The 26,222-nt window shown below is 41.7% G+C and overlaps 3 protein-coding genes and 3 pseudogenes across 5 annotated transcripts; 1 reads left to right on the top strand and 5 right to left on the bottom strand.

Annotated features, from left to right (window-relative positions):
* Window positions 1-31: 31 nt before the first annotated feature.
* Window positions 32-7,943, top strand: LOC129848721 (centromere protein J-like). 3 transcript variants are annotated; one of them, XM_055915823.1, is made up of 8 exons: window positions 32-708; window positions 789-874; window positions 985-1,089; window positions 1,652-1,756; window positions 1,938-2,078; window positions 2,344-2,428; window positions 6,803-6,923; window positions 7,025-7,939. In XM_055915823.1, the coding sequence occupies exons 4-8, from the start codon at window positions 1,676-1,678 to the stop codon at window positions 7,212-7,214; spliced, it is 618 nt and encodes a 205-aa protein (XP_055771798.1). In that variant the 5' UTR covers window positions 32-708; window positions 789-874; window positions 985-1,089; window positions 1,652-1,675; the 3' UTR covers window positions 7,215-7,939. The 3 variants fall into 3 exon arrangements, with proteins under 3 accessions (XP_055771798.1, XP_055771797.1, XP_055771799.1); XM_055915822.1 differs by having other exon boundaries at window positions 786-874; XM_055915824.1 differs by lacking the exons at window positions 32-708; window positions 789-874; window positions 985-1,089 and having other exon boundaries at window positions 1,668-1,751; window positions 7,025-7,943.
* Window positions 7,944-8,025: 82 nt separating this feature from the next.
* LOC129848720 (probable tubulin polyglutamylase TTLL2) lies at window positions 8,026-9,903 on the bottom strand. The gene has a single exon (XM_055915821.1). It carries the CDS (start codon window positions 9,901-9,903, stop codon window positions 8,050-8,052), a length of 1,854 nt encoding a protein of 617 aa, XP_055771796.1. The 3' UTR covers window positions 8,026-8,049.
* A 1,138-nt stretch (window positions 9,904-11,041) lies between these two features.
* LOC129848718 (protein unc-93 homolog A-like) lies at window positions 11,042-12,311 on the bottom strand (annotated as a pseudogene).
* A 1,143-nt stretch (window positions 12,312-13,454) lies between these two features.
* LOC129848717 (protein unc-93 homolog A-like) lies at window positions 13,455-14,216 on the bottom strand (annotated as a pseudogene).
* A 431-nt stretch (window positions 14,217-14,647) lies between these two features.
* On the bottom strand, window positions 14,648-17,881 carry LOC129848723 (protein unc-93 homolog A-like; annotated as a pseudogene).
* A 484-nt stretch (window positions 17,882-18,365) lies between these two features.
* LOC129848716 (protein unc-93 homolog A-like) lies at window positions 18,366-25,946 on the bottom strand. The gene is made up of 8 exons (XM_055915819.1): window positions 25,733-25,946; window positions 25,428-25,609; window positions 20,551-20,780; window positions 20,221-20,343; window positions 19,914-20,125; window positions 19,650-19,785; window positions 19,327-19,458; window positions 18,366-19,234 (listed from the first exon to the last, which is right to left on the bottom strand). The coding sequence occupies exons 1-8, from the start codon at window positions 25,820-25,822 to the stop codon at window positions 18,954-18,956; spliced, it is 1,386 nt and encodes a 461-aa protein (XP_055771794.1). The 5' UTR covers window positions 25,823-25,946; the 3' UTR covers window positions 18,366-18,953.
* Window positions 25,947-26,222: the final 276 nt, after the last annotated feature.

The following is a 26,222-nucleotide window of genomic DNA, read 5'->3' as shown; positions in this document are numbered from 1 at the left end:
AAGGAAATTGATTTTTGTACAGTACTATATATTCCATGTGATTCAAATCAACCTGACATTGTATTTTCAGCTCATTTACCATTTTAGAGGTATATGTTGTATTTTATCTCAAGTTTTGTCAGAGATAGACGTCTCTGTCTGACTGCAGTCAACTTGTTAGGCTAAATGTAATAAGTATCAAGTATAAAATGTGTTCTGAAGTGGTCTTTAAGCACCCCACTAATAATTTAGAGCGATTTACAATGGGCCGTGTCAGATTAGTGACTCTGCCCATTATTAATTATTTATTCTGTGTAATGAATATACTCATTGGCAATTCTAAGAAACTTAAGTGTTAAAACCTGATTTTACTTTTCAATAGTTTTTCCTTCTTCATAATGTATGAACACTTTTGCAGGTTCAATAATAGATGGAACAAGCACAGTTAAAATGCAATTTCATCCAAACTGGCCAAAAGGTTGTCTTTAAAACTGCATGTGACACTTTCATAGGTCATCACGGCCAGCTAAACATATTGTATATTGCAAACGACAATGTCTAATGTCCCTTATTAACAATTTAGACCAATGGATGTTCTCTTCCTCATAAGAAGCATGAAAGAGGGGACTAGTGTTTATAATTATCATGTGACTTGATTCTTTTTTTAGCCTTATCACAACTATCCCACCAATGCTCAAAGCACAAGGGATTGGGGACCTGCCTCCTTAAGTAAGTACTCTAGTCTGTTCTGTGCTTACTATACATTCAATCAATTGATTTGGCAATGATGTTAATTTCATTCACAGCAGGCCTTTCATCAAATTCAGTCAGTTTTGAGGACACCCATCACACAAATGACTGTCTCTTAAAGCAGCATAAGAGCAACAGAGATCAGGTACATATGTCTGTAACATGGTGCTTAGACAGCATCAGTCGATTGTAACACACTGCTACATGTAACAAACAACCACTATGAAATAGCCCACTAATTCTCGCTGTCCTCAGGGTTTGGGTCGGTCAGTGGAAAAGGAGACGGATGCGAAAGGTCGACAGAGCAGGAGCGCCACACCATCAGTCAGCAAATACTCCAGCTCAGAGTCAGAACACAGGGTAATGAAGCCTAGCAGAGGTTCTGATGTGTATAGTAATCTACTAAAGTTACTGAAATAACCAGTTCTACATAGGTAGATTGTTATTTTGCTCACTTCAAACATTTTAGTAATTTAGCAGACGCTTTTATCCAGAGCGACTTACAGGAGCAATTTTGGTTAAGCGCCTTGCTCAAGGGCACTCTTACTACATTTGCACACACTGTACAGTACATTGATTTTTCTGCTGTGTTATTGACTGTACCCCATGTGTAACTCTATGTTGTAGTTTTTGTCGCACTGCTTTGCTTTATCTTGGCCAGGTCGCAGTTGTAAATGAGAACATGTTCTCAAATGGCCTACCTGGTTAAATAAAGGTGAAATAAAAAATATGAAAATCATAAGATTTTTCACCTATTGTAGCCGGCTCGGGGATTCGAACCAGCGACCTTTCGGTTACTGTCCCAAAACTCTTAACTGCTAGGCTACCTTTTGGATGGCTGTGTTTCTGAGATACTATAGTTCCTTGCCAAGGTCTTGGGCCATCTTGGACAGCTTTAACAATCCCTAATTTGTTATTACAGGAACCACGTTTGAATCCAGGAGCGATGAGTGGTAACTTCACCCACACAACACACAAGGGCATAAACAATGACGTGTGTGAAGAAATACACTATCCAGATGGTAAGGTAGGAAAATTCCCCTATGTTGTTATTTCTTTGAACAAGTACTTGTATGAAGTATATAATTTTCTGCCCTTTCATTGAAGTTTAATTTCAGCAATTCCAAAGTATCCCACTAACACAGTCACCACTCATAGTGAAACAATAATAATGCACCAACATGCCATGATATTGCTCTGATACACAGATAGAACAACTTTTCTCCAATGGCTGGCGTGTATTTACATTCCGCAATGGAACTAGAAAAGAGATCACTGCTGACCAGAAGTCAGTAACTGTCACATTCTTCAATGGAGATGTCAAACACATACTGGCAGATGGGAAAGTGGTGAGTAATGTGTCGTACTGGGGACTATGCCAGTGAAACTGCCATGTCCATTTGGGATATTATAACAACAAAGAAATTACTACAAACAACAACAACAAAATCCCCTCGGACATCATTGCACACGTAATAGAACAGCAGAATATGTCATGCAGTTTTTTACTTCTTTGCCGGACGCTCTTCTTCATTTCATTAACAAAATAAAAACAATAACAAAGGCACTGGGGGGTGGGGGATTTTTTATAACGCCATTGTTTCTCTTTGATAGGTGTACTACTATGCTGATGCACAGACAACTCACACCACATACCCAACTGGTTTGGAGGTCCTGCAATTTCCAAACAAGCAGATGGGTAATATTTTTAACAAAGCTCTAATCTGATATACACTACATGGCCAAAGGTATGTGGACAACGCTTCAAATGAGTAGATTCGGCTATTTCAGCCACACCCGTTGCTGACAGGTGTATAAAATCGAGCACACAACCATGCAATCTCCATAGACAAAACATTGACAGTAGAATGGTCCCTACTGAAGACCTCAGCGATTTTCAACGTGGCACCATTATAGGATGCCACCTTTCCAACAAGTCAGTTCGTCAAATTTCTGCCCTGCTAGAGCAGCCCAATTGGCTCAGCGCTGAAGCTCTAGGTCACACAAGCTCACAGAACAGGACCGCCGAAAGCTGAAGCACGTAGCACGCAAAAATCGTCTGCCTCAGAGAGCAACATCAGCACAAGAACTGTTCATCGGGAGCTTCGTGAAATGGGTTTCCATGGCCAAGCAGCCGCACACAAGCCTAAGATAACCATGCGCAATGCTAAGCGTCGGCTGGAATGGTGTAAAGCTCGCCGCAATTGGACTCTGGAGCATTGGAAACACTTTCTCTGGAGTGATGAATCACGCTTCACCATCTGGCAGTCCGATGGACAAATCTGGGTTTGGTGGATGCCAGGAGAACATTACCAGCCTGAATGCATAGTGCCAACTGTAAAGTTTGGTGGAGGAGGAATAATGGTGGGGCTGTATTTCATGGTTCGGGCTAGGCCCCTTAGTCCCACTGAAGGAAAATCTTAATGCTACACCATACAATGACAATCTAGACCAGGTATTCCCAAACCAGGGGTACGCGCAATGCCATCGGGGCTACGCCAAATAAAAATGTGATTCACATAGTATTTATTTTAATGTTTTTATAAAAATAAAAAAATCTTCACATTTTCAAACAGTCCATTTATATTTTCCAACGGGGCTATACATTTGGTTGAGGTTTTTTCTCGCCTGAGTAGTCTCGTTTCACTGCCAAATATAAAAATAACCATCTAGTGGTCAGCGAAATAACAACACAATGTCAAATACAGGTAGCCTAGTCAAATAATTAACATCCAATCACATTAACTGTTACTCTCTCACGGAAATTCCACTAACGGTCCGTATGTAGCCAAACGTAGCTGCTGCTCATGTTGGTATCTGTACTGATGGCGCAAAAGCCATGACAGGGAGACATAGTGGAGTGGTAACGCACGTGCAAGCAGTTGCTCCCAACGCCACTTGGGTACACTGCAGCTTCCACCGAGAGGCTCTTGCTGCAAAGGGAATGCCTGACAGCTTGAAAGACGTTTTGGACACTACAGTGAAAATGGTTAACTTTGTTAAAGCAAGGCCCCTGAACTCTCGTGTATCTTCTGCACTATGCAATGATGGGCAGCGACCATGTAACGCTTTTACAACATACAGAAAGTACGCTGGTTATCAATGGGAAAAGTATTAATACTTTTTTTTATTGAGAGACGAGCTTAAAGTTTTCTTTACTGACCAAAATGTTCACTTGTCTGACCGCTTGTATGATGATGAGTTTCTCACACGACTGGCCTATCTGGGTGTTTTTTTCTCGCCTGAATGATCTGAATTTAGGATTACAGGGACTCTCCGCAACTATATTCAATGTGTGTGACAAAATTGAGGCTATGATTAAGAAGTTGGAGCTCTTCTCTGTCTGCATTAACAAGGACAACCCACAGGTCTTTCCATCATTGTATGATTTGTTTTGTGTGCAAATGAACCCAAGCTTACGGACAATGTCAAATGTGATATAGCGAAGCACCTGAGTGAGTTGGGTGCGCAATTCTGCAGGTACTTTCCTGAAACGGATAACACAAACAACTGGATTCGTTATTCCTTTCATGCCCTGCCTCCAGTCCACTTACCGATATCTGAACAAGAGAGCCTCATCGAAATTGCAACAAGCAGTTCTGTGAAAATGTTATTTAATCAAAAGCCACTGACAGATTTCTGGATTGGGCTATGCACAAAGTATCGTGACTTGGCAAATCGCACTGTTAAGACACTGATGTCCTTTGCAACCACGTACCTATGTGAGAGTGGATTCTCTGCCCTCACTAGCATGAAAACTAAATACAGGCACAGACTGTGTGTGGAAAATTATTTAAGACTGAGACTCTCTCCAATACATCCCAACATTGCAGAGTTATGTGTAAGCATATGTGTAAGCACACCCTTCTCATTAATCTGTGGTGAGTTATTCACAATTTTCGATGAACAAATAAGGTTTTATATGTAAGATGGTTAAATAAAGAGCAATATTATTGATTATTATTATATTATTATTTGTGCACTGGTCCTATATCAAATCAAATCAAATGTATTTATATAGCCCTTCTTACATCAGCTGATATCTCAAAGTGCTGTACAGAAACCCAGCCTAAAACCCCAAACAGCAAGCAATGCAGGTGTAGAAGCACAGTGGCTAGGAAAAACTCCCTAGAAAGGCCAAAACCTAGGAAGAAACCTAGAGGAACCAGGCTATGAGGGGTGGCCAGTCCTCTTCTGGCTGTGCCGGGTGGAGATTATAACAGAACATGGCCAAGATGTTCAAATGTTCATAAATGACCAGCATGGTCAAATAATAATAATCACAGTAGTTGTCGAGGGTGCAACAAGTCAGCACCTCAGGAGTAAATGTCAGTTGGCTTTTCATAGCCGATCATTGAGAGTATCTCTACCGCTCCTGCTGTCTCTAGAGAGTTGAAAACAGCAGGTCTGGAACAGGTAGCACGTCCGGTGAACAGGTCAGGGTTCCATAGCCGCAGGCAGAACAGTTGAAACTGGAGCAGCAGCACTGCCAGGTGGACTGGGGACAGCAAGGAGTCATCATGCCGGGTAGTCCTGAGGCATGGTCCTAGGGCTCAGGTCTTCCGAGAGAGAGAAAGAAAGAAAGAGAGAATTAGAGAGAGCATACTTAAATTCACACAGGACACCGGATAAGACAGGAGAAGTACTCCAGATATAACAGACTGACCCTAGCCCCCGACACATAAACTACTGCAGCATAAATACTGGAGGCTGAGTCAGGAGGGGTCAGGAGACACTGTGGCCCCATCTGATGATACCCCTAGACAGGGCCAAACAGGCAGGATATAACCCCACCCACTTGCCAAAGCACAGCCCCCACACCACTAGAGGAATATCTTCAACCACCAACTTACCATCCTGAGACAAGGCCGAGTATAGCCCACAAAGATCTCCGCCACGGCACAACCCAAGGGGGGGCGCCAATCCAGACAGGAAGATCACGTCAGTGGACTCAACCCACTCGAGTGACGCACCCCTCCTAGGGACGGCATGGAAGAGCACCAGTAAGCCAGTGACTCAGCCCCTGTAATAGGGTTAGAGGCAGAGAATCCCAGTGGAGAGAGGGGAACCGGCCAGGCAGAGACTGCAAGGGCGGTTCGTTGCTCCAGAGCCTTTCCGTTCACCTTCACACTCCTGGGCCAGACTACACTCAATCACATGACCTACTGAAGAGATGAGTCTTCAGTAAAGACTTAAAGGTTGAGACTGAGTCTGCGTCTCACATGGGTAGGTAGATCATTCCATAAAAATGGAGCTCTATAGGAGAAAGCCCTGCCTCCAGCTGTTTGCTTAGAAATTCTAGGGACAATTAGGAGGCCTGCGTCTTGTGACCGTAGCGTACGTGTAGGTGTGTACGGCAGGACCAAATAAGAGCTCTTTGTCTCTTCCCAAGAGCCGTTGTGACAAAAACTCACACTCATTCTTATGTTTAATAAATGTATCGTATGGTGTGTGTGTGGCAGGCTTACAATGATGGCAAAAAACAACATTTGAGAGTGTCCTGACCCTGCTGCTAGAGGGGGTACGCAGCTGGAGGTTGAATGTTTGAAGGGGTATGGGACTATAAAAAGTTTGGGAACCACTTTTCTAGACGATTCTGTGCTTCCAACTTTGCGGCAACAGTTTGGGGAAGGACCTTTCCGGTCTCAGCATGACAATGCCCCCGTGCACAAAGCGAGGTCCATACAGAAATGGTTTGTCGAAATCGATGTGGAAGAACATGACTGGCCTGCACAGAGCCCTGACCTCAACCCCATCGAACACCTTTAGGATTAATTGGAACACTGACTGCCAGCCAGGCCTAATAGCCCAACATCAGTGCCCGACGTCACTAATGCTCTTGTGGCTGAATGGAAGCAAGTCCCTGCAACAATGTTCCAACATCTAGTGGAAAGCCTTCCCAGAAGAGTGGAGGCTGTTATAGCAGCAAAGGTGGCTGCATATTAATGCCCATGATTTTGGAATGAGATGTTCAACAAGCAGGTGTCCACATACATTTGGCCATGTAGTGTATATTTTCAGGGTGACCAGGCATAGACACAGATAACAAAAAATGTATTAATGTTGTCTGTAGAGAAACACCACCCTGATGGAAAGAGGGAGATCGTCTTCCCAGATCAGACGATAAAGTTCCTCTATCCTGACGGCAGAGAGGAGAGCATCTTCCCAGATGGAACAGTGGTCAAGCTCTCAGAGTAAGATACACATACAGTACTTGGCTCTATTTTATGAAGGGTAAAAGTCTTAACTACTGCTGCATTTTTATATTTTGTGTGTGTGTGTTCTGAAACTGTAGAAGTGGGGAGAAAACAGTGGAGTTCAACAATGGCCAAAGAGAGATCCATACGTCCCAGTACAAGCGGAGGGAATACCCTGATGGAACATTGAAGACGGTGTATTCTAATGGAAGGCAAGAGACCAAGTTCCCCTCGGGCAGAGTACGCATTAAGGACAAGGATGGCATTGTCATAATAGACAAGAAATGAAGAACATATGTTTTATGTTTTTCAAGCCTTTATACCAAATTAGCAATGCTCCATTGTGTTTGACTGTAGCTATTTTCCTGTGGCATATTTGATCATTTTCTAAGTGCTTGTGTGTAAACAGACATTTTTAAATTGTATATGTTTATTATTCATAAATCATTGTACACTAAATAAGTACTACTAATCAATACAATACATTTGTGTTGAAACTATTTTGTAGAGATCTTTGAATGTCCATACTGCTCTCTTGAAGGAATATATTTCTTATTTTTGCATGGCAATGTCATAACCTTCTTGACCTCTTCATTTGTGTCAGCAGGATTCTTATGTTGCACAGAATGACAGATTATTCATGAGGTCCTCACATATCCCTTGCCTCTCAAACAACAAGACTGACATGTAGGTTAGGGCTAATAACTTACTGACCTGGGCCCGGTTTCCTGCTGAGGAGTATTTCTGTCTGTAATAAAGCCCTTTTGTGGGGAAAAACTCATTCTGATTGGCGACTGGCTCTTCAGTGGGTGGGACCCCTGCCCAGGCATGTGAAATCCATAGATTAGGGCCTAATGAATTAATTGAAACTGACTGATTTCCTTATATGTATGTAACTCAGTAAAATCTTTGAAATTGTTGCATGTTGCATGTTGCGTTTGTATTTTTGTTCAGTATAGATACAAAATAGGTTATTTTGAAATTGTGGACAAATTACAAGGTTGCTTTTCCATATAATGTGTGTTTATACTGTATACTTTCGTGTTTTTACACATTAATGTTTAGGCTGTGCTAATAATAAATTATTACAAAAGGTTGATTCCAAAAATGTTCAGTTGCTCAGTTAGTTTGACAAGTGGCACTCACTAAGTAGAGGAGGGTTCGTAGGTCCCCAAAACAAAGACCCAAAATCCTTTTTCTCTTTGCATCTATCCAACTCATCTTCCGTCCCTCTCTTCTGTTTGTGGCTACAACCTGACGCTAGCTGGCTGATGAGCTTGTGAACCTCGTGGACTGCAGTCTTAACGTTGAGCTTGTCCCACGACGCCTTCAGTGTGACCTCATTAAAAGGAAACGTCAGTATGAAGTCTCCCACACGGAGTGGTGGGGTGCTCTTATCTTGGCTTTTAGGGTCCCATGGGAATTTAGGAGTCTTGTACTTTTGAATGTGAATGGCAGGTAGCTTACAGCAGCCCCCGGCTGGTTGCCTTGAGGCCTGCCATGGGATAACAAGTGTTGACAGGTTTCTGTCATCAAACTCTGACTCTGTAACCTCAGACCACTGGATGGCCTCTGTCATCTGTGAGAGCACTGGATGTGTCTTTCTGTTTCCAGTTACCGCTGCAGTCTTTGAATGTGGGATGAGTATTGGATTCAGAGCCGAGCCCTTGGTGTTGCTTATGGAATTCCTTGCAGAACGTATCCGGTTCATCTCAACTGATGGAAAGTATCTCATACTGTCAGAAAACGTAGAATGGATGCTGTGACTTTTCTTGTTTGCTGGGTGGTGCTCACACCTAGACTTGGGGAGCAACATTGGGGACTGCAGAGACTGGCTGCCTAGATAGCAGGGGCGTTTGTACTTCTGTTTGAGATATCCTCTCTGTCTAACGCTGTCCATGGACTTGTAGTTCATCAGATCAACCAGATCATTGAGAAGTACTTTCTTGACTGTCACGTCTACTTGGCAGTCGATGGTGAGAGCAGGGCTGTAGTTAACCTCTAGTAGCCATGGCTTATATTTAGCATCAATTAGGATGTCAAACCCAAAGAGCTCAACACTGTTGGGACTGGAAGGTACGGATGGGGCTATGGTGAGCAAAGTTAGTGTGACAATGTTGTTGATCTTTTGCCAGAGGAACAGTTCATTGATACCTTGGCTATGAAGAAAGCAGCGGAATTTACTCATAGTCCACTTACATCCTTGTCCCACTCTCTCTTTGTCTGTTGTGTAGAAGGGGCCAAACTTATTAATGCTCGTGTTGGTCAGGTGAGAATAAAGGTTGTCCAAAGATGTCAAATTGTATTTCTCAGTCGCAAAGCGTACCAATCCCTCCTGATGCATGTAGATGGTGAGAGGCTGAAAACTTTTCACACAAACATAGATCCGAAGGTCAAATTTGTACCCTGAGATGAGGAGAGGATTGCTGATGTATCTCTGAATGATCACTGAGGAGTCATACACCAAGTCTCTGATGTCCTCAAAGATAAAGACGCCCCTGCCTCTTGATAGATCCACTGGCTTGCAGATCCAATACCACGACCTGCCTCCATTCTTCAAACGATGCTTGGTGTACTCTGCCAGAAACCTGGTGTAATCATTGGGGAGGATGAAAGTTGTCGGGCTGAAGTTGTAAAGACCCGAGCCGAACGTCCCTCTCATTCTCTTCAGGTTTCTGGCCAGGCAATCCTTGCGGGTGATGCCCACAGTCTTGGGGTGATGGTTGAGTCTCTGCCATGGCAGTATGTTCTCATAGTCTGAGTTGTGGAAGGCTGAGGTGCGCCAGTAGAGGTTCCAGTCTCCCTCCTCCTGCTCCTGCTCGTCATACTCCTCCCAGCCTCTTTCCAGCAGCACCTCTCTCACCAGCTCTGGGGCTCCATCGTGTAGCCGGAACACCAGGGGTGTGGGGCCACACACCCCTGCGGCCATACCAGGTAAGCAACAGTCTGATCCTTCACTAAAAAACAACAGTACCATTATATTGATGAGGTTACAAAATGAGTCAGTTTATTCCTAACTTGGAAGGTAAACTGTTGCCATCAGACCACTCCCTTACACTCCCTTATTATTTCTTAGAAATTGCTCTTTGCTTGTAAGATATTTGTGAATACATTTTAATTGAAAACAATCATTGCAATTCAAATCATTTTGTTCCTATGCAATCAAACTTTGGCTGTAAACTTCTAGTCTGGGGGCCAGTCTCTGTAACATCCAACTCTTTGTAATCTGTGCTGGGTACCAGTCTCTGTAACATTACACTCCTTGTACTCCCTGCTTGGTACCAGTCTCTATAACATTCCACTCCTACTTCGTGCCATGCGCCAATAGCTAAACAGAGACTGGCAGTAGCAACCAACCAGTCTAGCAGGCTTTACACATGGGCGTTAGAATTCAACATATGATTAATGAACCTCGATTACCGTCACACATCTCACTGAAATTGTCCAATATCGTATTTACATTCTACCTACCTTGATGAGAGATCTCTTCTTTTTAAACACAGGCACCTCTCGCCCGGTCTGAGCTTTCTTCAGTTCTGCGAGTGTTATTAAGACCTCCACGCCTGCCGGTCATCCGTGTTGCTAGGTGAACCCACTGCCGCGCGAAAGAGTGTAGCCAAGTCATGTGGTTCGAGCAGGACAGGTGGAGGTCAGTTTTTCATGATTCAATGTAGCCTACAGTAACAATGGATGTGACTTCAATTCGATTTGAAGTCAATTAGCCGACATTTGAAGACATAGTCACCGATTTTTACCGAAAAAAAGTTTTTTCCACTTTTACTGGTGAATACTGAAGACATGAAGTTCAAGTTGTTGTTTTTGCTACCCACATTCATACCGAAATAATTTGGTAGCTGGTAACATCAGTAAATAGGCAGTAATACACTATTTAAACCTTGTAAAAAGAACCATGTTGACCCCGCTACCAACATAAGGGACCGCTATACATATAACCTATACTTGACATACTAAAAATTGTATGTATATTTCTCATAATTTTCACAGCATACATATCTATTTACATGAGAGCTGTAATTCCACATTGTCTATTTAATACAGTCAAGATTTGTAGACTTCTACTACGTCTTGTAGTTTCTGTGGTCAGGGCAATCCCTCTACGGTTTGGACTTAATTTCCCCCTCTGTGTAGAATTTTTTTCTCTGTTTGAATTCCACCCCACCATGATTTCCAGAGAGGAAGTTTCTGAGCGCATAAAACACTACAAATCGCACTGACTCCCATAGTCGATAGTTAGCAAATGCTACCTCCTTCTGGTCATAAAAAAGAACTCCATAGAATGCTGAAAAATGAAAAGAAAGCTTACATTTTTTGTTCCATCTGAACAGCCGGTAAAAGTTATAACATCGGTGGCTCAGTGAACTATGGACAGGTCAGTAACCTTATCTGAAAACTGTTAGCTTCCAGAATAAATGCACAGCACAGTTTTTTTTTTTTTTTTTTATAGCTCAGAGGGCTAACAGTCTTGAGGCATGTGGGTGACCTGGATTCAATACCTAGTTGGTCACAGATTATTAAAGGTTAGGCAATCATGACTACAGGAAAAGGGTAACTCACCCTTGATTTGTGTCTGCCATACAGCATCTGCATTGCCCCAGAGAGCAGGAAACACAAATAACACAGGCAGCTATTCTGGGTGAGGCCTCCAGAACAACAGACCCAGGATAAGGGCTGCGTGTCACTGAAGCTGGAAGAGAGTTACACTAATACCGTAAGTAGAAGTGGATCATCAAAGTGATTGTTGATATGTTAAAATGTATCGTCTGGTGTTTACATTGTCCCCCCTTACCAAATGAAATAATGCTTCTCTTCCAATGTATTGTGACAGATTCCCAAAAAGTATAGAGAATAGGGAAGTTTTGGCACCAAAGCAAATCATTACATAGCCAACAAAATGTATCCCCAAAGCACATGTGGCATAACTCTAAAAAAAGGTACATAATGTGGTCAGATACAGGGTTTTTCCTGAACAAAACAAATGTCTTAATTTTAGTGATTTTAAAATATGTTTTAATTACTATTGTCAACTTTAAGGAATGTGTTTCGAAAAAATGTGCGTAGTAACTTACACCGTTGTAGTCCGCAGTAAGGAAACCCACCTACAGATCAATGTATGAGGTCAAAAGGAGGAGAAGAACTTGTCTCTTATCTCGAAGTTGTTTGAATGTGTCAAGTTATACAGTACATAAGGGCGCTTTGTTGCCCTTAGAGTCCAGTTTATTTTTGCTGTTTATGTTATCCAGGAATGCAGCCACCGGAATCATTGCCAGAAGATTAACACCAGCAGAATATACAGTAGATATTTCTGCTGTGATGTTTGTGCGAGAGGAGGGGATTGTTTCAGTGATTGACATATGATTGATATGGTTACAGTGGGGTAAACATAAGGTATGTCCTCCTATGATTACATTTTTACAGGGCAGCTCACATAGGCAGCAGCCTGACAGAGTTTTCACAGACTTGTCATCAGGTATGGTGGAGTTTATAATTACTGCGCTAGAGCTTCCAGTACTGGACACTCCACAGAGCTGAGCCTCGCCTTGAGTTACATGCACTGTAAGGAGAGAGAGACAGGTCACATTTCTGTGAGACACAATAAGAAAGCATATGAAGCTGAATCTCTGTTACTTCCCCGGTTTCTGTGTTGTGGTTTTGTTTGTATATGTATGTATTTCAGGAAATGGCTTCCTGGATTCCCCCAAGCAGCTGATTGGTCAGCCCCATTGCAGATTGGAGCTGACCCTGACCTCTCCTCGGGGGATACAGCTGTCTGCAATTACAGACTCCTTCTCCAGCTGTATAAAAGCCTGTGTTCCTTTGCTCAGAAAAAGAGCTTCTGGGTATGCCCCAGTATTGTTTGTTGCGCAGACAGAGCTTGTTGGTATGTTCTGTGTTGGTTGTTGCTCAGAGATAGGTTTTGTTAAGTATTTCGTAGTCGCTGCTTCCCGAGGTATGTGTGTGCCAATAGGACGCAGTGTTTTTGATTATTGGAATTGTCTACTTACATTTGTATTATTCTGTTTCATTTGTTCCCAGAGGGGAAGGCACCTTGGGAGTGCTTAGGCAAGAGGCATGTGGGCATACATATCCCCATAGAATGTACTCTGTCTATGCACACTAGGTAAGACCTGGGTGGACCATCCCCCCTGTATTTTGGGTAGTGCGCCAGCTGGTGCTAGTTAGGTAAGTTGTGGGTAGGTAAGGTAGGAGAAGGGGCTCTTTAACTTTAACTTTCTTTGCTTTGGTTCCGTCCAGGCCCTTTTTCCCTGAAGGAATAAATTGTGAAAGGTATAAATTCCCTGTTAATGGTAAAATTCTGTCTGTCATCCTTACCCGCACCTACAGTCACATACCTCTTTCACTCCACGGGGAGTTGAGTGTAGCAGGGTGTTGCGTTCCCCCCTCCAAGAGGCGTGCGTAACAATCTCTTTATGGGAAGTTGATTATTTGTCTGCTGTTTTATGGTAAGCCATATAACATTTATGAACACTGCACAGGTAGTTAAAATGTTTAGTTATCTGTGCTTGTATCTTGGCCAAATATAAGGGATGACATCAGATTTCCCCATACAGAAGAGGGGAAAACATCCCAAAGTAGTGATTGACTACATCCTGACTTTTTGTTTTGTCTTCTTCTGCCTACAGGTTGCCTGTAGTGGTGAGATATGTGATGGCAGCAGACCACAGTGGCGATCCTCCCAAACAAATTATCACTGAGACTGGGATCAGGCTCGCCCTGAAAGAAAACAGCTCAGTAAGCAGCTGCTCTTTGCAAAACAAAGATATTTAGTCTTTATTAGATTGAATTGACATACTGTATGCCTGGGCGCACTGAGAGCAAGATCATCATACCATTATGGAAAGAAGCTTCCAACTGTGTAGATCACATAGCTGCAACAATAGTCCATTTGCAGCCCAAGTATCGTATAAGGCTTGGTGTGAGAAACAGAGGACAGGATAATGCACGAATAGGCAATGCTGACTGACGCAACTCCCATCCCCTCCGAGTTCAAACTATTCTGAAAAATATAACATCATTTGGGATTTACTAACAGAATATATTTACTATAAATGCAATCTTATGAATAAAATAACAACCTGTTGGTCTCAGTAGTTCCAGGTGTACTACTGACTAACCACCTTCAAAGACTCTGACATATGATATAATTGGTTATGGGATATTTACCTGCAGGCTCTAGAGACTTCTAGTTGCTGTGAACATCAGCAGTAATCCACAAGAAACAACACATACATTGTTCATATTTCTTCCCATTTTCCTCAAAAAGAAGGATCAGTTAATGACAGAAACACTAAGAATCTATGAAATCCTCTATATCCAGACACATTTGCAGACACTTGAAGATCGATCGTTTGGACTGGAACAGACATATACTTACAGCCCAGTGCTAACATTAAATATCTGCTCGGTAATAAATAATGGATTTAATGAGTTACCTAAGTACAGTAAGTTCCTTATTAAACTTCATTGATATTATGAATGGGGTTACACGTCATTTTTTATTGTAAAAAGCATCTCACATATGCTGATAGATAGCCACACTATGGCTAAGTACATTTGACAATGCTGTCATCATGGAGACAATGTTCACAATGTTTTATCACTGTATCATTATCCTCATTGAGTTCTGTGCTCTTTATCTCCAGTTTTGTATCGATAGTGTTCTCACTTGGTGTAGGGCTAATCTATTCACCATATTTCACTGAAAAACAAAGTGTCACTGAGAGCAGCAGAACTCCCATAAGGTTGTATAGCTTGGTATTTACACAGAGAAAACGGCTACAAGCGAATGCTATTACATGTCCCACAGCCTCCCATAGGCGATAGTTGGCAAATGCTGCCTCCTTCTGGCCATGGAAGAGAACACCATAGAGTGCTGAAAATATATAGAGTATTTAATCAAGCTCAAATAATTCATTGTGCCTTGCTTGTAATGTGTTTATGTTTCTATGGAAGGATCTGAATGCAAAAATACAGTAACTAACTCACCATTGGTTTGTGTCTGCCACACAGCGTCTGCCAGGCCCCAGAGGGCAGGAAACACAAAGAACACTGGCAGCTGGTCTGGGTGAGGCCTCCAGAACAACAGACCCTGAATACAGGTAAACTGGGTGGTTGTGGCTGCCAGAGGAAAATTACAGTATTTATATGGCCAGTGATGAGTCTTATAGTATTGATATTGTTCAAGAGAGATCTCACTAAAATATTTTACTTGAGTCTTACCCAAAGCGAAAAGAGCTACCCGTCCAGAATATTGTGACAGACACCCAAACGCGTAGAAAAACAGGGAACTTGTGGCACCAAAGCAAATCATTACATATCCAACAAAATGTAGTCCCAAAGCGCAGGTCACATATTCCTACGAGAAGTCAACAGAATCACTTCAGTACCCTACAGTATCTATAAAGAATATCGGATTGTTATTAGACATACTGTACCTTGGTGTACTCCCCATTGAAAAAACCCAACTCCAGACCAATGTAGGCAGTGACTGGGATCAAAAACACCTGATGCCTATTGTTTAGCTGTTTAAACGTGGCCAAGAAAGTGCTGCAGAATGGCTCCTTGTTGCTTCTAAACTCAAGTGTCATATCTCGGTCAATGTTATCCAGAAACACAGCCACTAAGAGCATGGCCAGCACACCTACACCTGCAAAAACCAAGACGCAACTTGATTAAAACTGCATTATGAAACACTGTATGTTGGCTTGGCTATCGTAAGTTATTTAGCTGATGTACTGCTGTCATTGGGAAGTAGGCTCACCAACATAGCAGCCCATCAGAGTGTGCACTAATCTCTCTGGTGGAGTTGCCTGGGGCCAAGCTGATGTTGCCACAGCTACCCACTCCACAGAACTGTAGATCACTCTCACTGATGTTGACTGGAGAAAAATACAGTAGTAAACACAATGAAACACAATTCGTAGCGAGAAAAGGCGCAACTCACTGACACAGCATTTCAATGCAACATAGAATGTGTGAGTCGATAGTGTAAATGAGTCAATATTGTGAATTACATACAAGATGTAGCTTTGTAGATAAGGCATGCCATGCCACGTTGCCTCTTTACAGTGGAAATCCATTATTGTCAAACTGACCTGAGTTTGAGTCTTGCCCGGATACAATCGAGGACATTAGATTTCCCCAGACTGCTGAAGACTGGTACAGCAGAAACAAGATCCCAAAGTACTGGGTTATCACATCTTGGTTCTTCTTTTTGTCCTTTTCCGCTTGTTTTCTACCATTTATGGTAAGATAGTTGCTTGTAGCTGACCATAAAGGAGATTCCCCTAATCCAAGGATTATTGAAGTAGGGAGCAGGGTTTCCCTAAGAGAGACAAGGCAGCACAGTATAATACAGTACAGTGAGCAATCAGTAGACTAGATAGAGGGGTTGTGTGTCCTATTGGGGTGCATGGGAATTTCAGTTTAGGGTCACGCAATGGACACTAAGGCATTTCAGATGAACCTTTACATGATTTACTATGTGGGCACATGGAGGAGAAGGTGTAATGATGTGGGGGTGCTCTCCTGGTGACACTGTGATTTATTTAGAATTCAAGGCACACTTAACCAGCATGGCTACCGCAGCATTCTGCAGCGATACACCATCCCATCTGGTTTGCTATAAGTTGTTTTTCAACAGGACAATGACCCAACACACCTCCAGGCTGTGTAAGAGCTATTTGACCAAGAAGGAGAGTGATGGAGTGTTGCATCAGAAGTCCTGGCCTCCACAATCACCCGACCTCAACCCAATTTAGGTGGTTTGGGATGAGTTGGACCGCAAAGTGAAGGACAGGCACCCAGCAAGTGTTCAGCATAGGTGGCAACTCCTTCAAGACTGTTGGAAAAGCATTCCAGATGAAGCTGGTTGAGAGAATGCCAAGTGTGTGCAAAGCTGTCAACCACGCAAAGGGTGGCTACTTTGAAGAATCTAAAATATATTTTGATTTGTTTAACACTTTTTTGCTTACTACATGATTCCATATGTATTATTTTATAGTTTTGATGTATTCACTATTATTCTACAATGTAGAAAATAGTAAAAATAAAGAAACCTTTGAATGAGAAAGGTGTTCTAAAATTTTTGTCAATGTACTATATGTTTTGTCAGTAACCATTTCTCTTATCTGTTCAATAAATCTCAGCACTCTCTCTCTAAAGATGACTGCTGAGCTCAGTTGTGTTGTTGTGTTGTCATGTAACTCTAGTGACATATCTTGTTATCAGGTTTTATTATAAGTCAAGAGCCTATAATTTTGTAACAAGCTAGGAATGTGTAGGTGTGGACATTTTGTCACAAAGCAAAGCCACATCATACATAACATAGTATTACATATTTTTCAGTAAAAGCTTTACCATCCTCGATAGAAGTTTCCAACTGTGTACACAACATTGCATCCCATCGCAGCAACAATGGTCCATTTGCAGCCCAGGTATTTTATAACCAAGGGGGCAACAAACATGGAGGACAGAATGATGGAGGCAAACTGCACACTTGCTGAGGCCACACCTACTCCTTCTTCAGTGTTCAAACTGCTCTGTAACGTAGTAGTAAAAGACAAGGAACAAAGTTTATTCATACAGCTTTTATGAACAACAGTTATGGAAACCCCAGTAATAGTTATGACATTGACTGGGATAGGCCTGTTTGTTTAACATATAACACTTTACGATGCATTTGAAGACATCGTCTACATAAGTGAATGTCATAAACAATAACAAATGAGAGATTCCAACCATACTAATAAAATAACAGATGTTCCTCAAATATTGATCTGGTTTAGGGTATATGCATGCCTCAATGTAATTATACCAATACTTACCTGTAGATTCAGAAGGCTTCTAGTTGCTGTAAACAACAGCAAGAATCCAAAGGATACAACCAGGACATTTTACATACTTCGGTCCATTTTCTCTATGGTTATGCTTGTCGATATTCAACAGTGGTTGTGAGTCAGGGGGTCAATACAGCAGTTCATGATGTGCAATCTAATATAAGCTCAGAGTAGCTACACTTTTGCCCTGAAGTACGTCAATTAGTCATTTATGAACTTAATTGTTCTGCAATACGCAACTAATTGAATCATGTCGTTGATGCAATGTTTTTATTGGTGGGTTTTGTAAAATCATTTTTAAATCAGCTCTATGCCTTAAAGCAATGTGGTAAGTCAGACATACGATTAAAATGAGTGCCTTGTCACAGTTTGATGTCCCAAGTGTGGCTTTTCATTGGCGTTGTATTAAGAAATACCCCTACAATGAACACAGTGATAAATACAGGAGCATGTATCACTGTAAAAAATAGCAGTAGTGAGAGATTCAAGAAGTAATTGTACATTCATTCCCTTTTGTATTTCCAGACACCATCAAAAGCAAAGCACACCATAAGTCTTTCACTTAAAGGTAAATCAGTTGTTTTTATTGAACATTTGCTTGTGGTTGAAGAAGCACAGAGCCACCCTGAGTAGCCTCATTGTAATGCCAAAAACAATTATGTAAGGGAAGTTTCATTATTCGTGATGACCCTGCTGTGCTCTACCACTCGTATTGTTGCCACAAAGACTTTGGACTACAGAACAACTGGTTATTAAATAGTTTTAACTCCATGGTAGATTCAAGTTTGTAATCTGCTTCATTAGTGACTCAGTACTGTATTCCACTCTCAGTTAAAGTTTAGCATAACACGATGTAATTTGAATTCAACATAGCAGCCAAGACATAAAAATAAAAATCAATTTTAAAAATCTGAATTGTACAGGGATTCTGCATAAGAAGTGCAACCAGAGAAAATGAATACACATAATTCAGGGTCAAGATGTTGTGAGAATAATACATTTATAGAGATCCACAAAACCTCTCATTTTGTCATACTAGAAAAGTCTCCCATTGGGGTTGGCATATGACAGTGGCAGAATGGTGATCTCCAGATCTCTCTCACTAGGTGTCATTCCCTCACACACTGTACATAACAAATCCACGTCTTGTCTACAAGCTGGTCTGATTGAGGATGTGATCTCCTATTGCTGAGAAGTCTGTATCGTATATTCCCTCCTCCACTGGAAGAGTAGGATTCTTGCGTTCTTGGAACTCCACCCACAAATAGGTTACCATGGAGAGGATCAGAACTCCCAGGAGGATGTAGAGCTTGATGTCCAAACAGATGAAGGTACTGTAGGCGAAGGCTATAACGAATCCCAGGGATTCCCACATACGGTAGTTAGCGAATGCTGCCTCTTTTTGTCTGGGGAAGAGAACGCCGTACAGTGCTGCAAACAAGAACAAAACCCTTGTTACCTCAGTCCTGGACAAAATGTTTGATGTACCTAACATGTAATACATAAATGATAGCTCAACTCACAGTTGGTTTGTGTCTGCCACACAGCATCTGCCAGGCCCCAGAGGGCAGGAAACACAAAGAACACTGGCAGCTGGTCTGGGTGAGGCTTCCAGAACAACAGAGCCAGGATACAGGAAAAGTTGGTCACTGCAGCTGTAAGAGAGGTGAGTAGTGAGTGATTTTGACTTTACATATGAGTTCTGCAGATCTCGGATCTAAATTATAATCCACATGTCCTGTTGCTGCAGGATTATGTTCCTGCTGTAGCAAACTGGCAAAAAATTAAGATCCACATCTGTATACCAATGAAAATGTAAATGTCTTTATTGGAAAGCTCTTCTTACCCACGCAAAACAGTGGGGCTCTTCCAGTGTATTCTGCCAACCTCCCAAACATAAAGGAACATAACGAATTTGCGGCTCCAAAACATATCATCGCATATCCAACATAATGGATTCCTAATGCACAGGTCACATAGTTCTGCAATGGAAACACACCAAAGGAAGGTCACACGCATTACTTTTAGCCACTCTTGCGTTGATTAATAATTCTTCCATGTTGGATTCCTAGTGGCAGAGTATGAACCATATGTCTTGTCGTCACCTCACCTTTGTGTATTCACCGGAGAGGAAACTCTGTTCAAAGCCACTGTACATGGTCAAAGGGATGAGAATGACGAGTCTCTTGTCCTTCAGGAGTGTGAATGTGGCCAGGAAGGTGCTCCAGAATGGTTCCCTGTTGTCCCTGAACTCCCGGGCCTGATCTCTGTCTATGTTATCCAGAAATACTGCCACTATGATCATGGCCAGCACACCCACTCCTGAAACACAACAGTTGCACACATTGAACATAGTCGCAGCAGAACATTTCACTAGCATCAACCTACAACACTGAGAAACAATAATAAGTTCTTACCAATATAGCAGCCGACTAGCGTCCAAACCAATTGTTGGGCTGGCTTTTTGGTCGTGGAGTTTGAATTGATATCAGCACACACACCTGCACCACAATATTGTAGAGCTTCATGGGAGATGTTAGCTAGGAGGACATAAAGATATTATGACAGATAGTACCATAGAGGATGGTTGGACAAGAACAAGTGTCATAAATGTAGACTACACATGATTGACTTTAGCCTACAGTTAGCCTTTAACTTAAAAATTTTACTACTTTCACAAACAAGTTGCATCTGTTCTGTGTGCGCATGTGTACGTAAGTGTGTGTATGTGTGCACTTCCTTCTTACTTATATTTTTATCTGAACCGAATATCAACGACGACATGAGGTTTCCCCATACAGCCGAAGACTGGAATATCAGGAAGAATATGCCAAAGTACTTATTGATAACATCCGCTGCCTTCTTGTTTTCTTTAGGGGCCTGCAGGTTGCCGCTGATGGTGAGAAGGGTACACTTGGCAGACCAGAGTGGAGACCCTCCCATACCCAGGATCACAGAGGTGGGGATCAGAGTATACCTGAAAGAGGACAGATTGATATGGTTAGCATCAGACACCCTGCCTACTGTTTGTAAGCTTAAATCTCTACTGACAGACCAGGAAGCATAGCAGACCAGGGTAGGATTCATACAATGTGTGTAAACAACTTTGCCAATGGACACTACTCTCATATGATTTGTTTCATTAACTCACATTCGAGTAATAATCCCAACTCTACTTGGTAATAACAAGTTAATACACACAGTCACATTCACCCTCACTCACACACTCATTACTGACGCCACACACTTATACCCACATGCACACACGCCCTCACTCCTACGCTGCTTCTAAAATCGATATATTACGACCATTATGCTGCTGTTCATTGATTATTCATTGTCATTACTCATTACCATTAGTATCTATCTATTTATCCTGCTACTGGTCACTATTACTCCTGTTTACATGTATATATTACCATTAGTATACTACCATAAGTATATTATATACTGAACAAAAATATAAATGCAACATGTAAAGTGTTAGTCCTATGTTTAATGAGCTAAAATAAGAGATTCCATGTGAAATTCATAGATTAGGGCCTCATTTATTTATTTCAATTGACTGATTTGCTTATATGAACTGTAACTCAGTAAAATCATTGAAAATGTTGCATGTTGCTTTTAAGTTTTTGCTCAGTACTAAGAGAAAATTGAAAAACAGCTTCTATCCTAAGGCCATCAGACTGTTAAATAGCTATCACTAACCGGCCTCCACCCAATACCCTGCCCATAACATAGTCAATGTCACTAGCCAGCTACCACCCAGTTACTCATCACTGCATTTTAGAGGCTGCTGGCCTATGTACATACAGTTGAAGTCGGAAGTATACATACACTTAGGTTGGAGTCATTAAAAATTGTTTTAAACCACTCCACAAATTTCTTGTTAGCAAACTATAGTTGTGGCAATGAGGGTAGGACATCTACTTTGTGCATGACACAAGTAATTTTTCCAACAATTGTTTACAGACAGATTATTTCACATATAATTCACTGTATCACAATTCCAGTGGGTCAGCAGTTTACATACACTAAGTTGACTGTGCCTTTAAACAGCTTGTAAAATTCCAGAAAATGATGTCATGGCTTTAGAAGCTTCTGATAAGCTAATTGACATCATTTGAGTCAATTGGAGGTGTACCTGTGGATGTATTTCAAGGCCTACCTTCAAACTCAGTGCCTCTTTGCTTGACATCATGGGAAAATCAAAAGAAATCAGCCAAGAACTCAGAAATAAAATTGTAGACCTCCACAAGTCTGGTTCATCCTTGGGAGCAATTTCCAAATGCCTGAAGGTACCACGTTCATCTGTACAAATAATAGTACGCAAGTATAAACACCATGGGACCACGCAGCCGGCATACCTCTCAGGAGGGAGACGCGTTCTGTCTCCTAGAGATGAACGCACTTTTGTGTGAAAAGTGCAAATCAATCCCAGAACAACAGCAAAGGACCTTGTGAAGATGCTGGAGGAAACCGGTAAAAAGTATCTATATCCACAGTAAAATGAGGCCTAAATCGACATAACCTGAAAGGCCGCTCAGCAAGGAAGAAGCCACTGCTCCAAAACTGCCATAAAAAAAGCCAGACTACGTTTTGCAACTGCACATGGGGACAAAGATCGTACTTTTTGGAGAAATGTCCTCTGGTCTGATGAAACAAAAATACTTCTGTTTGGCCATAATGACCATCGTTATGTTTGGAGGAAAAAGGGGGAGGCTTGCAAGCCAAAGAACACCATCCCAACCATGAAGCACGGGGGTGGCAGCATCATGTTGTGGGGTTGCTTTGCTGCAGGAGGGACTGGTGCACTTCACAAAATAGATGGCATCATGAGGAAGAAAAATTATGTGGATATATATTGAGCTAACATCTCAAGACATCAGTCAGGAAGTTAAAGTTTGGTCGCAAATGGGTCTTCCAAATGGACAATGACCACAAGCATACTTCCAAAGTTGTGGCAAAATGACTTAAGGACAACAAAGTCAAGGTTGTTGGAGTGGCCATCACAAAGCCCTGACCTCAATCCCATAGAACATTTTTGGGCAGAGCTGAAAAAGCGTGTGCGAGCAAGGAGGCCTACAAACCTGACTCAGTTACACCAACTCTGTCAGGAGGAATGGGCCAAAATTCACCCAACTTATTGTGGGAAGCTTGTGGAAGGCTACCCGAAATGTTTGACCCAAGTTAAACAATTTAAAGGCAATGCTACCAAATACTAATTGAGTATATGTAAACTTCTGACCCACTGGGAATGTGATGAAAGAAATAAAAGCTGAAATAAATAATTCTCTCTACTATTATTCTGACATTTCACATTCTTAAAATAAAGTGGTGATCCTAACTGACCTAAGACAGGGAATTTTTACGAGGATTAAATGTCAGGAATTGTGAAAAACTGAGTTTTTAAATGTATTTGGCTAAGGTGTATGTAAACCTCTGACTTCAACTGTGGAGATGGAACACTGGTCACTTTAATAATGTTTACATACTGTTCCACTTCATATGTATATACTGTATTCTAGTCAAGGCCATCCTATTTAACTATTGCTGTAGATATACTATTATATCCACGTATTCTTCAGTTATACTACATATTCTATCCACATACTGTCCATAATGTCTATACAAACCATCACATATATATATGTATATATACTGTGTATACATATATATTGATACTCCGGACTAGTACTAATATTTCTATATTTCTTCATTCCATTATTTTACTTTTAGATTTGTGTGTGTTGTCTATTGTTAGATATTACTGTACTGTTGGAGCTAGGAACACCATCATTTCACTACACCCACAATAACATCTGCTAAGCATGTGTATGCGACCAATAACACTTGATTTGATATTCCTGCTACGTCACTTTTCAGCTCTGTTTACATGTACACTGAGTGTATAAAACATAAGGAACACTTTCCTAATATTGAGTTGCACCCCCTTTTGCCCTCAGAAAAGCCTCAAATCATCAGGGGATGGACTCTACAAGGTATTGAAAGCGTTCCACAGGGATGCTGGCCCATGTTGGCTCCAATGCTTCCCGTAGTTGTGTCAAGTTGGCTGGATGTCCTTTGGTTGGTGGACCATTCTTGATACACACAGGAAACTGTTGAGCATGAAAAACCCAGCAGCGTTGCAGTTCTTGACACACTCAAACCGGTGCAACTGGCACCTACTACCATACCCCGTTCAAAGGTACTTACATCTTTTGTCTTGCCCATTCACCCTCTGAATGGCACACATACACAATCTTTGTCTCAATTGTCTCAAGGCTGGTTAAATAAGGATTTTTAAGTCTCCTCCCCTTCATCTACACCAGGTATTCCCAAAGTGGGGTACAGGGTAACATCCAATCACATTAACCGTTACTCTCTCGCGGGAATTCCACTAACGGTCCGTATGTAGCCAAACGTAGCTGCTGCTCTTGTTGGTATCTGTACTGATGGCGCAAAAGCCATGACAGGGAGACATAGTGGAATGTTAATGCGCGCGCAAGCAGTTGCTCCCGACGCCACTTGGGTACACTGCCACTTGGGTACACTGCCACTTGGGTACACAGCCAGATTTCTGTATTGGGCTGCGCTCAAAGTATCCTGCCTTGGCAAATCGCGCTGTTAAGACACCGTTACTCTTTGCAACCACGTATTGTACCTATGTGAGAGTGGATTCTCGGCCCTCACTAGCATGAAAACTAAATACAGGCACAGACTGTGTGTGTGAAATTATTTAAGACTGAGACTCTCCAATACAACCCAACATTGCAGAGTTATGTGCATCCTTTCAAGCACAACTTTCTCATTAACCTGTGGTGAGTTATTCACAATTTTTGATGAACAAATAAGGTTTTATATGTAAGATGGTTAAATAAAGAGCAAAATTATTGATTATTATTATATTATTATTTGTGCCCTGGTCCTATAAGAGCTCTTTGTCACTTCCCACGAGCCGGGTTGTGACAAAAACTCATCTCACACTCATTCTTATGTTTAATAAATGTATCGTATAGTGTGTGTGGGGCAGGCTTACAATGATGGCAAAAAACAACATTTGAGAGTGGGCTGACCCTGCTGCTAGAGGGGGTACACAGCTGGAGGTTGAATGTTTGAAGGGCTACGGGACTATAAAAAGTTTGGGAACCACTGATCTACACTGATTGAAGTGGATTTAACAAGTGACATCAATAAGGAATCATAGCTTTCACCTGAACTCACCTGGTAAGTCCTAATGTTTTGTACACTCAGTGTATATCTTACTACCAGTCACTTTTTTATGTATAAACGTACCCCTGCATATTGAATAAGGTACTGGCACAGTACTTAGATTCTCATTCTTCTTCAAATTATATTGTACTTGTGTGTTTTTCATTTTATTTTCTATTATCTATATTATTATTAGCGTATTGTTGGGAAAGAGCTCTCAAGTAAGAATTTCACTATACTGTTTTACACCTGCTGTACCCTGTGCATGTGGCTAGTAAACTTTTAAACGTGAAACCAACTTTACTCATTGGGGTACTAGGGAGGTACATGCTTCAATCATGAAGAAGAAACACAGCTTGTTGAAAGCTGTAACAGTAAAGGTCTGAAGAGAGTTTAGACAGTTTTGCGTTACCATCCTGGATAGAGGTTTCCAATTGAATAGGTCACATAGCAGCCCATGCCGGCAACAATAGTCCATTTGCAGCCCAGGTTTTTGATGAGAATGGGTGGCAGGAACATGGAGGACAGGATGATGGAGGCATAGATAACACTGAGAGATGTCACCCCCATCCCGTCCTCTGCATTCAGACTGCTCTGTAACACAGGAAAGAGATGGTGCCATCAATTTTCCAGAGCCAGAAATTCAAGTGTTGAATTTCATTGAAGCAATTCGATTGGACCAATCATCCAAGATCTATAGTATGTTGAGTTTCCTACCTGTAAACTCTGAAGTCCTCCGTATGCTGTGAACAGAGATAAAAATCCAATGGATACAACCAGAACATTTTTCATATTTCGGTCTATCATGTCTGAAACTTGGAAAACCTTAAGGTTTAGGCTCTAAGTATACTCCAGATTACAGCTTCACCAGATGGTTGTCAGGGATTGTCAAGGCAAGGTGTCATGCTAACCACAGCGGCTGATATAGTTAAGCCTGCTGAGTAAAGGGCAAAGTTCATCCCAGTCTATAAAATGTTCGATATGTGGAGTGCTTTGATGACGAGCTCTTATCAATAGGTATTCTTATCCATCATTAACGGACAGTATGGGACGTTTTCTTAGCTCCTCTCTATTTTCACAATTTCCTACACCACTTTATCAGTATCAGTAGTTTAGACATGTTGGATCAGATATGGCAGACATTAGTAAAGCTAATGACCGCTGACTCTTTGTCCTAGCATATTAGCAACTGTGTTTTACAGTTGAA

The sequence above is a fragment of the Salvelinus fontinalis genome, unplaced genomic scaffold (assembly GCF_029448725.1).
Source record: "Salvelinus fontinalis isolate EN_2023a unplaced genomic scaffold, ASM2944872v1 scaffold_1130, whole genome shotgun sequence".
Classification (NCBI taxonomy): domain Eukaryota; kingdom Metazoa; phylum Chordata; class Actinopteri; order Salmoniformes; family Salmonidae; genus Salvelinus; species Salvelinus fontinalis.
This window is presented reverse-complemented; position numbering and strand designations above follow the sequence as displayed.

Excerpts from the sequence above, each read along its gene's own strand:
- LOC129848721 (XM_055915823.1), top strand. The coding sequence starts at position 1,676 with ATGAGTGGTAACTTCACCCACACAACACACAAGGGCATAAACAATGAC. Across the intron at positions 1,757-1,937 it reads TACACTATCCAGATGGTAAG|ATAGAACAACTTTTCTCCAA; the intron begins GTAGGAAAATTC and ends TCTGATACACAG. Across the intron at positions 2,079-2,343 it reads TACTGGCAGATGGGAAAGTG|GTGTACTACTATGCTGATGC; the intron begins GTGAGTAATGTG and ends TCTCTTTGATAG.
- LOC129848716 (XM_055915819.1), bottom strand. The coding sequence starts at position 25,822 with ATGATAGACCGAAATATGAAAAATGTTCTGGTTGTATCCATTGGATTT. Across the intron at positions 20,126-20,220 it reads GCTAGTCGGCTGCTATATTG|GAGTGGGTGTGCTGGCCATG; the intron begins GTAAGAACTTAT and ends GTTGTGTTTCAG. Across the intron at positions 19,786-19,913 it reads TCTCCGGTGAATACACAAAG|AACTATGTGACCTGTGCATT; the intron begins GTGAGGTGACGA and ends TTTCCATTGCAG.
- LOC129848720 (XM_055915821.1), bottom strand. The coding sequence starts at position 9,903 with ATGGTACTGTTGTTTTTTAGTGAAGGATCAGACTGTTGCTTACCTGGT.